Consider the following 17,391-nt stretch of genomic DNA (forward strand, 5'->3'; position numbering starts at 1 on the left):
ACTTTGTTGACTTGTTAAATCTCCTCTTGTCAGCATGATTAATTTGATGTTGTTAGTCTCCACAAATTCTCCCTGTTTTGTAATCCACTTTCTTAAAACATTTGCGATATAAACAGCTAACTTTGCTCAACCTCCAATATTAATGATGGCAATGAATGAAACTTTACAACAGTGACTTTATTTTGTCCTGTTGTTGCAGGAGATTTTATAGCACCAGTTCCAGGAGTCTATTATTTCTCCTTCGCATCCTTTTACTGGGGAGGTGACCCAGGCTATGGCACCAGTTTGTACAGAAATGACGAACTGGTAGTGTCATGGTATAGTGCTCCACGTCACGCATTGTCTGGATCTAACAGCGCCGTCTTGCAGCTACAGGTTGGAGACCGTGTCAATGTTCGTCTTTGGCACAATGCTAGGATCAATGATAATCTCAATTACTACAATTCTTTCTGTGGATTTTTGCTTTTCCCTGTGTGAAGTGTATTACTGTGATTTCAAACAGGTCTAACCCTCAATAATGCTGAAATAACTGCTGGCAAAACCTTCATGATCTGTTTGTCAGTTAAAAATGAGAATACAGTTATGTTTCATTTATTTTTTTTCAACTGATGTGTTGTATGTTGGAGCAAATAAATTGTATATTAAAGGCTTTGTCGCTGATGCAGTGACTGCAGGTCCCAACCTTGGCCTTTTGTTGCATGTCATCCCCTCTCTCTCCCCCTTTCACGCCAAAACTGTCAAATAAAGTCAAAAAGCCAAAAAATAATATTAAAAAGAAATGTGTGTATGCATCACCGCACTCAGTTAATACCATTTTGCAACACCTTTGCATCATAATGTACCACAGTAATCATCTTATCTGCCATCATCATTTTATTAGAGCTCTTTAATTTACAGAAAGAATTAAGAAAGTTGTACTTCCTCTGAGATTATTAATAGGGGTTTGTCAATTGTGATTTGACTTTGTATTTGTTTGAGTTACAAATATTAAGTATGTAAATGCTTTATTTTGCACCCTTCAAAGAAAAATCCTTGTTACTTTCATGATGCCAGAAATCTCTTTACTATGGACTCCTCCGTTACTTCACTGTACAGACATTAGACCATAAAAATAAATAAATTAAATGTTTGGATAGTTTTAACCTCTGAAACCATAGATTTTCCCAGTAAATTTTAGTTTTATAAACATTTCACCAACATTTTGGAGAGAATTACCAATTTTCCAGCCTGGAAAAGTTTGGGATCTCTGAGGGAAAATAGAAAAAAATAGGAAAATAGAGTTTTGTATTTTGAATTGCACCTGTTCGTTTGATTTCACAAGGCTGTCAATGCAGGATTGTGTCACAAGAACTAGTTTTTTATATGCTGAGATATAGTTGCTTTTGTAGCTGGGACAGAACCACAAGAATCTATCGTTTTTTAACAAGACGTGCTGCATAACTGTGTTTCCAGCCTGGATAGAGCCACAAAAAGCAGCTGTTTTTTTCCAGAGACATCACTGTGTTTCCAGCGGGGATTATGCTCCCAAAAGCCGTAGTAGAAGTACTAAATTTAAGTTTAAAGAAATATAAAGTTTCAGCATATCTATATTATATATCTATATTTCAGCATATCATGCTACAATCATGTAAAAATGTGACATATACTTGGTTTGCAGAAACAAACAATATGTTTCCTGGCGACTGACTTGTCACAGTAGAGAACTGAACCATTTTTTTGGTTTCACTCATTTGAAGGTGATGAGGTATTCTGGGTAGGCCTGGTCATCGTGGAAGATCACAAACATGGCGGGCTGCTGCAGGCTGTTCACCAAACTGTCGTAGCAGTCTGTGGGGTCTTGGCCTCGAGGAGGAGTTGCTTTCATGGAGGAATTACCGACTGTGTAACGGCCAGTTAGGACGAGAGCCACATACAGCCGCTTCAGGCCTGACGCGTCTGGTGGGGAAAATCTACATGCTGAATACTCTGCACTGACTGCAAAGTAAACTCCCTTTCCATATGCAGCAGCTGTGATAAAATCATACAAAAAAAGACACAAATTTAAGTTCAACACACGATTCACTTTGTTGTCAAAAGAAGACAAGAATATTGACGCCACTCTTGTGAAGCTGCAGCCAGAAACCGGTTTTCTGAGCTTGACATGTGACAACATTCCTTACCGTGTGTTCCTGCATAGCTTCTGTCGAATCTGTCCTTTTCAATGCAGCTGCATGCCTGTGCTGATGTGCCGTGGTAGAGAGACTTCTCCCCAAGTTCTGCTGGACCGTTCTTTGCAAATATGCGCTGCTTACACACACTATAGGCGTGCCACAGGTAGACGTTTTGCACGCGCTCAATCTGAAATTAGAAAAAAGTTACTTATTTTGAACTGTAGGTTTTTAGTGCTGCTATGAGAAATGTGTTTTTATGTTTGCATACTCACTTTCTGAATGTTGTATTTAGCCGTTTTGAGGAAACCCTGGGCTACAGCCTGGTACTCTGGTGAGTTAGGTTGCAGCTCCACCTTTTTAAAGATTTCTCCATGCATTGGCTCCCAATTTGTTGGCAACTCCAAGCCTAAAGCAGAAGTTACAAAAACGAATAATAATTTAAGAATTTTTAACTATTCAAATTAAAATTACTACCTAATTGTAGGCCTCCATGAACCAGTCAAGTTGCATATACAGTTTACATCCATGTCTGTAAAAACATGGATGCTTCACACACATCTTCTCCTGGAAGGTGTTGACTTTTAAAAACCAAAATCAATTCAACCTTGAGTCCAAGTGTCCAAATTTGTGCCAGATTTTGAGAAATTCCTTGAAGGTGTTCTTGAAATATCATGTTCACATATTGACCTGCTCAATTCTAGTCCAAATAAACATTTGTGCCAAATTTAAAGAGAACCCCTAATGGCAACTTGAGATGTTGCATTCACTAAAATGACATGTACACTGAGGCATAAAAAGAGGATGGTTTTAAAATAAGTTTCTGAATGTGAAAGTAAAGTAAGTAAAACTACAAAATGAGACATACCTGCATCCGACTCGCTCCTTTTCACTTTGTAAGTGATGCCCGTAAGCCAATTTGTGGCTTCTTGTGACTTCAGGTTTACTTTCACCATCATGCCTTCTGGTCCCATCATCTCTACGAACACTTGTTTCATCATGTGAGCCTCCTCCAGGATGTAGTTGTCATGCAGACTCAGCTCTTGCCAGACTTTATTTACATCCTGAATCGACCACTGGACACTGAGAGCCAACATCGCTTCTTCTTTATCTTGGAGGTCTTCGCAAAGTGCTTTCTGAAACGCCTTGTTTATAAGCTCAGTGACGCTTAACACGTCCTCTTTTAGGCCCTTCAGCACATACACCTCTCTCTCAGACCCTGACCGATCTCTCACTTCAGCTCTAGCTGTGTTTCCTGCTCTGTTGCCAGTTACACGTTCAGGACTTTGACGTCTCTTGTACTCCAGGCTTATTCCTAAGATTTTGACTTTTGCCTGCACTGCCTCCAGCTCCATGGCATCAAGCCTGGAAAAATCATGCACATCCACCTCTCTTTCCACTAGCTGCTTCTGCAGGGTCCCCTCCAAATTTCTCTTGAGGGTTTTGATGCTCTCTGAACTACAACCTATCACTTCTATCACAGCTGGTGGCGGCTTCGAGGAGAGGAAGGTTTTGTCTCGAGGTCCTGAAGTAGTGGAGGTTTTTGAATACTTGTCGTGCCACTTCTTGAGCTTTTGTTTAGCTTTTTCTAAAAAAAGAGAAGGAACAAATGAGGATGATTAATGAATTGAGGTTAGTTAACACCTGACCTTAACTGAGAATACTGTTTATCTGATCAATCAAATTCTTTTATGTGCTAAATACCAATACATATTGATATGCTGTGAAGTTTAAATGTTTATTTTGTTTTGTGCATGAAAAAGAAATGTTTTCTCATGACTATGTGACACATTTCCAAAATATTTTCAAAATTCACCACAAGATGCCACTAGATCTCCCTAAATCCTACACGCTGCTCCTCTAATCCTTTGTTGAGTGACATTATCATGGACAGTTCATTGGCAGTTTTTGTTGCAGACTTCATAATTTGAAGTCTGAATTTGAAGAACAATTAACTTTAAAAAATACAATTATGTTGCCTCAACGTACCTTACTCTAGCTATCTGGCATGGAGCTATTTGATCGCCATAATTTCCATGTTTTATGTCAAATATTTGGTGTGTGATTAAATACCTGCAAAACTAATCACATCCATCAATCTCAGCTATTTTTTGTGTTTAATGCCAGTTAGCAAATGTTACCATGCTAAACTAAGATGATAAACATGGTAAATCTTACCTTATACCTTATAAGCATAATAAATGACAACAAACCTCTGAGGCTGAGGTGACAAGCGGCTGGTTGCCCAAAGCGCCTCTCCAGCTCTGATCTGCAAAAACATATTACAGGGCAGGAAGTTTAAAACAAGTTATTCTGACTGGTCTAACAATGCAACTCCTGCTAAAACTTAACCTTACATCATATAAGTGAGACTTATATCTGACCTGAAAGCCTGGAAGACCGGTTGCTGGAAGATGACAATGCGGATGAGTTTGAGTGAATTCGGTTTCAAGTCCGTGATCGCTGAGGTCATGCCATCCAGCATGGCTTTACAAGCTTTGACAGAGTCCATACCACCCATACCTGATGGGAAATAAAGGTAATGATTAGAGACGCCACAAGTGATGCCATTTACAATACCACAGTAGCTTGATTATGTAATGTGTTTAAACCTTAAAATATTAATAGTGGTTAAGAAAAACTTGGTGTTGACCATAATATTGACCACATAAAACACATAATTGAACACTTTGTATCAAATGTGTTGCATTTAGCATTTTAAATATAATGTTCTTTCATATTTAAATACTAGATGTCAGTATGAATGCTGCTCTGTACATTTATTTCGTCTTCTTACATTTTTGAGATCTAATTTTTAGTACGAATGTTTTTAACATGAAGTTTTTAGACTTACATTGTTGTTTTAACATATATGTTGTTATTAAATTTCTGATCTTAATACACAAATACACATCAACACAAATGCACGCAGTACAAACCAGTATTGATAGCTGGGAAGGCCGCCGATCGGTATCCTTTGGTCTCACACTGCTTCAGTATCTTTTTGCAATTCTTCCGAATTATTTGAGGGTCACTCTTAAAACTAGCATGAATGATTTCCCTGCAGCCGAGCAGGCCAGGTCCTGTGGTGCACATACAGTCTGCGGGAACCCCCACTGACAAAAAATCATAAAATGAATACAACATCCCAAAATATAAATATAAAAAAATAAATAAAAACATTTATTGGATTGGTGTAGAACATGCTGGGTGGTGAAAATGTTGCAAAGTTTGTTGAATTTTGTTTTAATGTATATCCCAAATTTTATACCCCAGTCAAGCTGAAAAACTTTTGCAATACTTCAGTTTATCCAGATTTATGGTGCTTTAACTCAGTTTTTTTATGCACGTATTAAAAATGCTTATAAAATCAGATGGATGAAGTGCTCTTGGACAGATTTAAGGTCTGCCAGTTGCACTGTGTTGTTTGTATTCATAAAGCAAAGGTGCAGCACATCCCCAAAACCACTTCAAAAGTATTTCTGCAGCATTTTTCAGACTTACCTTGAGCTAAATGTGCTTGGACAGATGGCCCTGCTGCTGTTACAATAGCTTTGGACACACCTATAAAGTTTGTAAACACAGTTATTTTAGGATCTACTCTAAGTTAACATAATGTACACTAAACAAAACATACATGTAGAGGACCATAGCAACTTAAACTTGTGTTTTTTTGACAATGAAAACATTTAGAAAATCCATCATACCCGACTGGTTGCTGGAGAAGTCTGTTGTGTTGATAATGGCATCAGTGCTCTCATGAATGATGTCCCCGCGGACCATCTGAAGCCTGACCTCACCCAGCATAGCTGTGACCTCATAATCCGTTATGGAGACGTGGCGGTAAAAGGAGGCTAAAGTCATGCCAATAACATTGAAAGTGTAATTATCTGTTTAAAAGTTTCAGTTGAAGCCATACTATTTACATTGAATCAACAGTGGCTAAGAGAGGCACAATAACAGCAAGTCTCCTTACAATGACTGTTGCTGCTTTAGAGGTTAAGGAAGCAAGTAATTTATCAAAGTTTTGTGACTCCTGATGGTGAAAAGAAAATATCCACATTAACCTTGCTCTGGGTTAGCATCGTTCGTGAAACCTCTCAGATGCAACGTTTCCTGGACAGACTGGAAGGCCTGTATTGACAAAGTGAAGGGTTTAATTCCTGTTCCCCCCAAAAAGCAATGTATTCCCGTTTTTGTAACAAAGCACTGCTGCTGCATTTTCTTTACCTTGCTAGATTCTTTGTCATTGGGATGAATGACAATTCGGACCAAGAAAGATGATGTGCTGACTTGTTCAAATTCACGGACCTCCTCCAGTATAACCCTGGACGTCACGCTGTGAGGAAAACGGAGGACAGAACCGGTCCCAAGCACAGGAAGAGCAACTGAGCTAAAGCCTGTGTCCTGACAGGAGGCCAGAATTTTTCTGATGCCCTGTCTCAGAGCCTGGAATATTGAAGGATTATCAATGTTACTACAAAACAACAAAACTCAAACACAGTAAAGACACACATGGTTGCACGAAAACCTAGGCATATTCACAGAAAACATGATTTTACCTGGACTGCAGTTCCATGTTGGTTATTATCCCAAGGAAGGAGGTTGAGGAAGAACACCCCTTTGGACTGAAGTACAGGTAAGCCCTTCACCAGGACTGTCTGACCAGGCAGAGTTGCTCCTCCTGCTTCATTATGAAACCTTGCAGCCAACTGAGGTCCAACCATGTTGGACAAAGCGTTTCCAACACGGGTAGAGAGAGGATCATGGCCAGCCATGGGGGATACTAGGCCATCCACCTAGGAGAAACAACAATCTGATTTCATTCTTGTTTACAATTAATCCTAACCACCAGGTTTATCCCGAAAGTAGATTCTGTATGCAAATAGACTTTAGTACCCTTGTGAAACTTCCTGAATCAAGTATCGACAGATACATTAATGCAACATCTTGACAAACTTCCTCACCTGCTGGGTCTCGATGATTCCCTGAATGATCTCTATGAGGACACCATTTCCAGGAGCTCCAGCAGTGGCTTCTCTCATTGTGTCTAGGGCATCAGCATCCATCTGGAAATCCAGATCTCTTTGTGCGCTGTTTTCAGTTCTTGTCCCTCGAAGAAGCCGATCACATGCTTCCTGCATGGCCCTCACCACCTCTTCTCTGTTATCAATCAGGATGATTCTTCTCAGACTTCTTCCTCCCTGACTGCCAAACCTCTTAACAGCAGATACTATAGCCTCAGAGCACACAATGACAGGAACACAAAACAAACCGGAGCTGATACAGGGCATGGCTATAGACCTGAACTCCATTGCCTCTGCAAGATTCAGAGCAGTCTGGACAGTTTTTTCCAGCACCATCCTTTCTTTGCCACCCGATTTTCCACCTACAGGTCCAACAGCGTGCAGCAGTTTCTTGCATTTTAAGTTCCCTCCTGTGGTCCCCACCACATCACCTGTAGGAATTTTTCCATTCTGTTTTACTATATCTCTGCTCTCCCTCTGCACCTGAGGACCACCTGCTTTACTCAGGGCAGCAGCAACCCCTCCACTGTGGTTCAGATCTTCATTGGCAGCATTCACCAGGGCATCAGCCTCCTGTTTGGTGATGTCGCCCTGACACACCAGCACTTGGAATCCGTCACGAAGGCTGTAACTAGCAACTGTTGTGCTTCCTTTAATTAACTGTGCGCCAGATGCCAAAATCTGTCTAGTAGCGTGAGCTTGTTCTTGAAGCTGAATAAGACACTTCTGAGAACGAGCAACACTTAAAATGGTCTCTCTTCCAGAGGGGCTTTCGAAATACCTCACTGCTCCTGGCAGGTCAATGGAAACTCTGTCCTGCACAAGCGAGTTCACAAATGGACCAAGCCTATTCTTGACTCCAGTCACTTTGCCACTTGGACCTTCCAGCAACACTACAGGCATGGAGGAAGATGCCAAAGTATGGAAGGTGACCCCTGAATAGTCAAAGCCATGTAGCTGCAGCAGTTCTGGTAAGAGTTGTACTAACTCTGGATAAGGGAGAATGACTTTGCCTTCTATGCTTGACTGGTCCAAAATAAATTGTGTGACAGCTTCATTCAGCTCTTCAACCTCTTTGGTATGGCCCAGCAACCACACCGTGCTGTTTGAGCCAAACACAGCCTGAGCCCTGCATTGGCCTTCGTTCATCTCATTTGTCTTGGACTTAAGCTTTTCCCGAAGCTCAGATGGCACAGCAGAGCAGTTAGGAACATTGATCTTAACTTCCTTGAATGTTTTGTGCAGTTTTTTTTCTGTGTCATCCAGTTTATCAGCAGCGAATGTAAAGAATCGTAGCTCTGTGTCTCGTATTTCTATTTCCACCTTGTCACCAACCCCTAAAAAGTCACCTAGCACCCCTGGCCCTCCGTATGCCTTTCTCAAGAAAGCCAAAAAGTGTGGGCTCATGTCAGAAATGGTCCTTTCTAACACCAAATTTTCCTGTTCAGAGATCCAGTTGCCAGCCTTAAGAATCTCCTCTACAGAACCTTCCAAAACTAACTGACCTGCAGCTCCCTGCGTGACTTTCACTCCTGGAAAATCTCTTCCTAAACTTTGCTCAATCTCTTTCCAGAGTAGACGGAGTTTGGCCTCACCTAGTCGTCGAGTTCGCTTCTCACTTAAACCTGACCCTCGTTTAACACACAAGTTCTCTACATTAACCAACCTGGCGTTCACCTGGGAACGTTCCCCAACAACAACAGCCATCCCGACCTCGCTGTACACCTTAACTTCATCTGTGGTCTGATGGAAGTTGCTGGACTGAAGCAAAGCTTTAACTCTGTGTAGCTCCACCTCATAGTGGCATTGGTAGACATCAAAAACTTTGTCTACGTCTGCTTTCCAATTTTTACCTTCATCTGCAGCACCACGTTGATTTAAATGCCTAATTAAAACCTTCCCCTCCTCTGGGTAAAGTGGAGCAGAGCAGTCAACAGAGGCAAGGTCTTTCTTTAGTTTTTCCCCAGCTTTAGGGCATTCCTTTAGGTAACGAAGGAGGTAAGGATCAGGTCGCAGTTCATATTCTTCACCACTCGTTTGCAGGATTGAAGAAGTAGGAAGGGACTGCTGCTGGAAAGATTTACATCAAGTTTGATTAACACAGATGACAACTATTCTCAAGAATTCTGATGTTCAAGACATAAAAAATATGAGAAAAATGATTGGACATTATTTTTTCCCCATGTGGAAATTTGAGTATGTGACACTATTTCATAAGACTTCCCAAACTGACCTGTAATGAAGTTAAGTCCAGTATTGGGCTAAGCGGCTTGCTTCTTGCTGAGGTAGTGATGGGAGAGCAGGTGGAAAGTTCTGGGCTTTCTCGCACCGTCAGCACCAGAGGACCTCCTGCAAACTCCAACACATGCTCAGACCTCTGCAACACTCTTTGCTGATCTGAGATAAAAAAAACGGATCACTTTTTAGCCTTTTGTCTTTCAAAACAGAAAACATCTCAGTATCTGTGGTTCGGTGGTTTGTTTTGCTCCAATGAGAGAAACCACTTATTGTACAAATGGCCACAAAGCAACACAAAACAGCTAAAAAGAGATACAAACAGCAGACAGACAAAAGAGGGCCACATAAAGATGGAATACACACACAAAGATGTGCAAAATTACATCAAAAAGAGGCAAAATAACTACAAACAGATGAAAAATGACCCAATAGATGCAAAACCACCACAAAGAAATCCCCAAATCAATGCAAAAATCTACACAGTTACCACAAAAAAAGAAGCTAATTGACACACACTACCACAAAGACATGAAAAATAACTACAAAATGCAAAAAAACGACCACAATGCAGTTGTATTTCTTCAGTGTAGAAGGATTGGTTGACCTTTCTTTTAAATTTGTTCCCAGGAGCCATGTGTTTGTTTATGCACCCATGCCCATGTGCAGGTGTTTCCATCTCAAAGTTGTGACAGCTGACATTTATGCCACGCCCTTATCTGTCATGTGGTGCATTGATTGAAACAAAGACAGGTCCTCTGCTCTTTGTGATGCCTTCTGTTTTACCAACTTCCTAACAACACCATAAATTATAAATTTGACATAAATATCAGTTACTAGGCAATATATAATGTGTAAAGTTTAGGTCTAAATATGCAGCCTGTACTATTTAAAGAGCAGTCTGAACTAAATGTGAAAGTAAAACTTGAATATTATGTTTGCAAGTTTAGACAGTGACGGTTGATATAAAAACGGTGAAAAAGTCACACCAACAGTCACAAAATTCAGTCTCTGCCTAGTCTCTCTCTCACACACATATGTGTGTGTGTGTGTGTGTTTTATTAAGAAATAGTCGAAAGAGATCAACGTGTTCTTAGGTGCGCGAATACTTTCACTTTCACCAGCACAACATGACACTATATTTAAGAACTAAATTGACCACATTCAACAAAAAAAAGGATAAAATTATGCTTCTTACCATCTTGCTTTCTGAAGGCAATGCTGTAAACTTCATCGTGTATGTTTTTTATCGATCCGCAGTCTCCACCGCCTGATTTGCGACGAATATTAAAGTATTTTTCTATCCTTTTCGTTAGTTCTGCGTCCAGACTGGGACAATCGAAGAAAACTAGATACTGATAATCACCCTCCATGGTCTGACTTAATAATTACACATATAGGTAACTGTAGGACTGATAACGTAAGAGCGACACAGTGCTGGATCCGGATTGATCGCTCTGGTGTCAAGCGCAGTACTGCAAGACTTCGACAAAAACGCCCGTCACTTAAAGTAAAACAAGGGTTACTTCCTTGTGTCACATGCTTCCTAATGTCTCAACAATCCTCTTCAACAGTGGTGTAAAGTAAACGTAAACTTACTGAAATACTGTTGGGTAAAATGTATAGGTATTGTGCTTGACTTGGTCATTTTTCGATGTTCTCTTACTTCCTAGGATAGCTTATATTGCAGAAACAGATTGTAAAACTCTGCAAAATTAATCGGAGGTAAATATAACTGTCTTGTTTCCAACAGTGGTTTCCAACTGATCCAGCCACAAGGTCCAGATTTTTAAGTGCAATTACTTAAATTAATTTGAGAACATATTCATATTTTTTTTTAAAAAATTATTTTGTTTTCAGTATTGCTCGTTATTTCCTTTAACAAATCCATTAGTTTTCATTTTTACTCTCAAACCAGGCAAGTTTTTAGATGTTGACATTACAAATTGTCAAAGAGCCACTCTGTTGTTTATCACTTTAATCAGCATCAGTGACTCAATTATCTGTTTACATAAAACTCAAAAATAAAATAAGATGAAATATCCAAGAAATATGATTTTATTTATTTTAAACATCAACTTAACTCAAACTTAAAGATAAAATATTCCAAAGTGAGTAAATAAAATTCTTACTATAGATAACAAATATAGGCTTGTGTATTTAAGGGAGACACACTTGATGAAAACGTAACAATAAAAATAATAATGTGAGTAATTAGCTGGGGAAGCGTGTGTCTCAAATTGAATTTTACAATACATGGCTGCAAAAAGCAAATATCTGTAAATTAGCATTTTCTCAAACTCAAAGCCAAAAATATCCACTTCAGCAGCACTTTCGTTGTAGTTTTATTCCATCTATGTACTGAATTGTTTGTTTGTTTGTTTTTTGTTTTTACAGAAGAGTTTGCTCATTTATCATTGATTTTCAAACGTTTTTTTTTCCCAAACACAGAGAAATGTATTTTTTAATGGCTGTTGACATTATTTATGGATAAAGTATTGAGTGATAAAAAGAGATATCCAAAATTCCCTACAGGGAGTTCGGAGTTTTCTGTTCTGAAAATGTATGCAAAACATATTCAGTTGTATAACGTCCCGTTTGCATAGCAAAACATAATTTTAAAATGAAAAAAAACAAAAAACACTCGTCTTAATGTAAATAATGAGCTGGGGAACTTTCATGATGAAATCTAAATGTTAGACCTTTTTGTTACTGTTTTCTTCCAGTGTGTCTCCCCCTTATTCACACTGAAATGATACAAAATATAAAGAGACACGCAAAAAGCTCACACTTTTGAAGAAAAATACGATAACATCCTCATCAAATAACACAAGCTAACCACTTGTTTTGTCCCGAATCAGGACAAAAAGATGGAAAGACGTGTTAACTTTAGTTAAGCTACTTTTTTTCAATGTCTAATCTGCAGATAAAAAGTCTGTTATAATTTTGATTTTCCCTCTTCAAGCTGGGAATTCAAAATGTGCCATATTGTTATTCAATTAACTCAGACAAAAGGATATAACTGTACTGTAAGCTTGTTTGGACTTTAAAGTTCGGACACTGGAACTTTTAGACCTACTTAAGAGTGCAGATGAAATTAAACGTGTCACTTTCAGACATTTTGAACCATTTCCCCTCTTTGTCCATGGCTGCAGCCCTGTCACAACCCTGCTGCCTTCCTCCTGGGGCCCAGTTGTCATAGCAGACCACACAGTCATTTACCCAAAACCACAAATCCATAAAGCAGGCGTAGTGCAGTCCCATCCAGACGCGGGAAGTGCTGGCCTTCTTGGCTCTCTCCTGGACCCATCTCTGCTGATGAGGGTTAGTGATGGAGACCAGGTCACTGTGGTTCTTTCTGCAGTAATCCAACGCGCTATCCCAGGTCTTTTTCTCTTTGATCAGGATCACTTTGTCTGTCGTGGAAGAAAAAGCAACAAACACAGGATCATAGCAGAAGCGAGGCTGGATTACTGAAAGGGCCTACCAGACGCCGGCACAGGGGCCCAAAGAGTCACGGACCCCTCTGGTCAATACCCGCAAGATGTCATTCAAATTGGCATGTACTGACCAGGTATATTAAAATGAGACCTAAAAAGACCTCAAAAGATATGCAAAACAAAACACACACAAAACACCCATAACAAGACAAAAAATTGACATCAATAACAGATAAAATGACCACAGGCGAATAATTTCAAAAAGCCACAAAAAGACCCAAAAGGACATTAAATGATCTCGAAAAGGCACAAAATGACCTAAAGACACAGATTTCCCCCCAAAGAGACAGAAAAAGAGCACAAGCAGACACAAAACATCCAAAACAAGACACAAAGTGGTTTCGAGGACAAACAAAAAGACCAAAAAAGACACAAAATGAAAAAAAATTGAAATACTAAGAAAAGAAAATGATTTTTAAGACATACATAACAACTAAAAATAATCACAAAAGTCCCTCAAAGAGACACAAAATAACAACAAAAAAAACAAAAATTAACTGAGAAAAGAAGACAACTTATGTAGATGTGATATGACGGATTGATATTCAAACACAGATCTTTGCAAAACTCACCGTCATAGCAGACGAAGGGTTTTGTTTCATTACATTTGTCGGAGCTCCATTTTCCATTTAACAGAGTCATAGCACAAGTCTTGTTATCTTCGTCTTTAAATAAGTCCAGATCCCAGTATCTAAAAGAGACATTGCTGCCATCTGACCACCTCCAGGTGTCTCTGAACAGACCGATCCACCTGTCCTCCGTATCGTTTTCTTTGCACTGTCCTATGGCATCTAACTGTTTGCGTCCACTGATCAGGTCAGTATGTTGTTCTCTGCAGTAGTTCTGAGCCTCTTGCCAGGTCATCTTCTTATCACTACAAAAGAACTGATCAGACTTGTTCCTTTCTGTGGAATTAACAGACAAACCTAAGAAAGAAACACATTTTTACAAGTTATTTCACCATAAAAATCATATTTTCTTATTTAGAACAGGTGGTATTATAAGGTGGATCACATAATTTAAAGCTGCGGTTGGTAACATTGAGAAGAAAGGGACTGCTTTGAGAATATGAAAGAGTGCAGCCTCCAGTTCCCTCCTCCTCCCTCTCTGCTGCCGTTCAGCCCTGCCTCCAGAGCTCCTCCCCCTGCGGAGGAGACTGTCATGCACGCGCATTCTCGTAACTATGGCAACTGAAAAGGCCAGGGAAACAACATGGCGGACAGACCGGTAAGGACAAAATACAAACATCGGAATGAGAAATAATTCGTTTTACAGTAACTGTTGCCCGACAATATTGTGAGGACACCACGAGGTTGCATGCTGATGGTCATGAGCTTGACAGCGCATGCCCACGCAACCAAAATGTGAGTGGGTAGGGTCCATTTTAGCAAAGGCCGTTTGTGTGTGTGCACGGTGCAGGGAGGGGCTGTGGATCAAGAGGCGGCACAATGGGGTGACTGGGTGTTTCTTAGCTCCCAGGCCTGCCCATTTTTGAGACTTTTTTCTTTTGCATTCCAGGAAGGGGGCACTCAGGCCAAAAGTGAGGGATTTAGTGACTCTTATGAAACAAAAAATCCAAAATAAATAAATAAACAAACAAACAGAAAGGGCTAAGATTTTTCTTATACATATATGACATATTTTATAGCAGCAAAAAAATACACATACTAAGAAAACTATTGTTAGAAAGGAGGATAAGTTGTTTACACATAATAGTGATACTATATTCTCACCATTGTAGCAGATAAATTTATTCTCAGTTGTACAAGGGCCATCCTTCCATTGATTTTCATTAATCCACACACAGTTTTCAGGTTTATTCTTGTCATTTGGCTCACTCATAGCCCAATTATGCTCAGTTTCATTGTACTCCACCCCTGGGAGAGACCAGTGCCACATCCTGTTGGCATCTGTTTCGTTGTAAAGCCCAATCCAGGCTCCGTTTCCTTTCTGTGCAGAGTAATTGAGTCTCTTCATGTCTGTCATGTTAGACACTGTGGCCAGGTCAGTGTAATGATCTCTGCAATACTTCCTGGCTTCTTCCCAGGTCTTTTTCTCTTCAATGAAGTGGTACTCATAGAGCTCACAGACAAAGAAGCAACACTGGCCTGAAAACAGAAAAAATACTGTTCAGTGTTATTGAACAGGTCACACCTTAGCAGGGCAGTAAATCAGTGAGTAGTCTAATATGAATACAGATTAATGCTTTACTTTTTAATTAAAATAAATACATAAATAAATAGCTTTTTTTAATATATTTGCTGAAAGTTTTGCTTTATTAACAAAGTACTCAATGAAACGGATAATTTGTGAACAAGCTAATAATAATACTGTATATATTTGTCTGTGTTAAAAAAACAAAACAATCAGAGCCTCCAACACTAACCCTTTGAAATCTGAACAAATTGGCTTGATTTCATTAAAAAAAGAAAAGTAAAAAGAAGAAATACCAAAAAGACAAACAAACAACAACAAAAAAAGACAAGAACAGGAAAGTTGAAAAAACAAGCAAACAAGGAAATTACCAGGAAAAGGTGCTTAAAAAATACAACATAATTAAGATTATTTAACTAACATAATTTCAAAGCTGTGGTTATGATAATTCCTTATTTAGCTTTTTTTCTGGGATTTTTTTCCCCATAGCTTTTGAAATTAATATTTTTCTAAATCTACCAATTTCTTGCAATCTGTGGAACATTTCACTGCACGTTACTCATTGCCTTTTTTAAAAAATGTTTTTGAAAGAAATTGCACCAGTTTGCTCAAGGTTCAAAGATTTAAATTCATGTGAGAGGTGTCTGAAAACAGTGACGTTGCTCCAGGTTTCCAAGGGCTTTAAAGTGAACAGTGCAGATCAAAATATGAATTGAGATTTGATTACAGCATGAGAATTAAATTTACTATATGAATAAATTTGCTCTGCCTTTGTCTTGCCATGCACTCAAATAGTGACTGACATAACTACGCTGCGTTTCTGACTCCTCGGCTCTGATTGGTTGTTTTTGGTGTATTAGCAAATTTTAAAAAGTTACCAAATGTAGCTTCACAGTAGCAGACGATCCACTTACCCATCAGAACGAGCACAAACAGGCTCCACTGCATCTTTGCTCTGTGAGATAAGGCTGATATTTTTCTGTGCAGTGAACAAACCACGTGATTTTAAACAGCTCGTTTCTGGATTGTTAATATGCAGCCTAATAAGGAAACATAGGATAGAAAGAAATATTCAAATCACATTCAAATCAGAGACAACATTGTAATCCATCAATGTTTAAGCCCATGAATGTTAAAGAAAAACTCAACCTAGAAAAAATGTTTTCTATAGATAGATAGATTTTTGAAAATGAGAAGAACACTTTTTAAGATGTATTGGCTCATGAAGATGCATCAATCAATTCAGCACAACCTCTGAAACAATCCCATCAAAAATGAAACATCTGTAGCATAAGTTTATCCTATTTGATTGCATTATAATTTTCAGGTGTTTCTGTTATTGTGTACGTCATTTAAAAAAAGCTTTAAAATCAAATGACAACCTGATACAATGCAAATTTTCAATTTTGGTTCTAATTCCAAATAATAATAAAAAAAAAAAATAAGTATAGTAAAATAAAACAAAATATTAACTTCACTCTATGAACAAAATGCAAAATATGCTTACTGAACATAGATAGATAGATAGATAGATAGATAGATAGATAGATAGATAGATAGATAGAGATAAATAAAGATAAAGAGATAGTATCAATTCAAACTTACTTCTGGTGTTTTTGTCTCTCTGGCTTCGCTCTACTGTCTCTCTTTGATGTGCTGATGTAGACTGCTCTAAATACAGTATTATGTGCTCTACAAGAAGCCACTTTATTGTCGGCATTTGAATAATAAAACACGGAAGGTTCAGGTCTCCGTCATTACCATCGATGAGAAAAAGGAAGTCCACATGAGTTATGACAGAGGTCATCTACATGATGCCATAGAAAACAAACAGAAGATAAACTGTTATCTTAAAGATAAAGAGGTTTAGTTTTTAAAAAAACATCTTGTAAAATTTACAACAACCTTTTCCTCCTGTCATGCTAACAATATCCATTTTTGATTATTTCTAATTAAAACCTCAGACAGACAGTTTTCTTTAATGCTAAATCTCTGTATAATAAAACTCTAGCTGCTACTTTTCATTTATGTTAATCTATTTGGATTCACATGTGACGATCAAGTTACAGATGTGTAATTTCCAGATAATTTTCTACTAAAAGTCCAAAAAAGAAAGATGTAATTTGATGTTAACCAAAAGGACAATAGAGGCAATGCCATAGCCATTTGGAAATTAATTCTACTTAATTAATAATTACAACCCAGTCGCTAAAATTCAGGTTGTAGATTCTAAGCAGATATGTTGACACTTTACGTTTCTTTTAATCTTCAATTTTGTGTCAGTTCTGGTTAACGTGCTGTTAGCTCAAGTGCACCCTCAAGTGTTGG

The 17,391-nt window shown here is 38.6% G+C and overlaps 2 protein-coding genes across 6 annotated transcripts; both read right to left on the bottom strand.

Moving 5' to 3' along the window:
• Window positions 1–855: 855 nt before the first annotated feature.
• LOC121961836 (protein mono-ADP-ribosyltransferase PARP14-like) lies at window positions 856–10,889 on the bottom strand. Of its 3 annotated transcripts, none has more exons than XM_042511876.2 (15): window positions 10,608–10,889; window positions 9,408–9,571; window positions 7,115–9,241; window positions 6,710–6,946; window positions 6,378–6,596; window positions 6,215–6,281; window positions 5,855–6,001; window positions 5,652–5,711; window positions 5,087–5,263; window positions 4,532–4,670; window positions 4,361–4,416; window positions 3,016–3,735; window positions 2,423–2,556; window positions 2,160–2,337; window positions 856–2,007 (listed from the first exon to the last, which is right to left on the bottom strand). In XM_042511876.2, the coding sequence occupies exons 1-15, from the start codon at window positions 10,780–10,782 to the stop codon at window positions 1,727–1,729; spliced, it is 4,881 nt and encodes a 1,626-aa protein (XP_042367810.2). In that variant the 5' UTR covers window positions 10,783–10,889; the 3' UTR covers window positions 856–1,726. The 3 variants fall into 3 exon arrangements, with proteins under 3 accessions (XP_042367810.2, XP_042367809.2, XP_042367812.2); XM_042511875.2 differs by having other exon boundaries at window positions 7,115–9,244; XM_042511878.2 differs by lacking the exon at window positions 10,608–10,889 and adding an exon at window positions 10,022–10,125 and having other exon boundaries at window positions 7,115–9,244.
• A 562-nt stretch (window positions 10,890–11,451) lies between these two features.
• Window positions 11,452–16,838, bottom strand: LOC121962444 (macrophage mannose receptor 1-like). Of its 3 annotated transcripts, none has more exons than XM_088073933.1 (5): window positions 16,669–16,838; window positions 15,978–16,103; window positions 14,643–15,017; window positions 13,482–13,814; window positions 11,452–12,825 (listed from the first exon to the last, which is right to left on the bottom strand). In XM_088073933.1, the coding sequence occupies exons 2-5, from the start codon at window positions 16,009–16,011 to the stop codon at window positions 12,485–12,487; spliced, it is 1,083 nt and encodes a 360-aa protein (XP_087930059.1). In that variant the 5' UTR covers window positions 16,012–16,103; window positions 16,669–16,838; the 3' UTR covers window positions 11,452–12,484. The 3 variants fall into 3 exon arrangements, with proteins under 3 accessions (XP_087930059.1, XP_087930058.1, XP_087930057.1); XM_088073932.1 differs by having other exon boundaries at window positions 13,482–13,835; window positions 15,978–16,042; window positions 16,669–16,836; XM_088073931.1 differs by having other exon boundaries at window positions 13,482–13,835; window positions 16,669–16,836.
• Between the last annotated feature and the right edge of the window lie 553 nt (window positions 16,839–17,391).

This window comes from Plectropomus leopardus, chromosome 23 (assembly GCF_026936395.1).
Source record: "Plectropomus leopardus strain MGB_pleo_1.0 chromosome 23, ASM2693639v1, whole genome shotgun sequence".
NCBI classification, from domain to species: Eukaryota; Metazoa; Chordata; class Actinopteri; order Perciformes; family Serranidae; genus Plectropomus; species Plectropomus leopardus.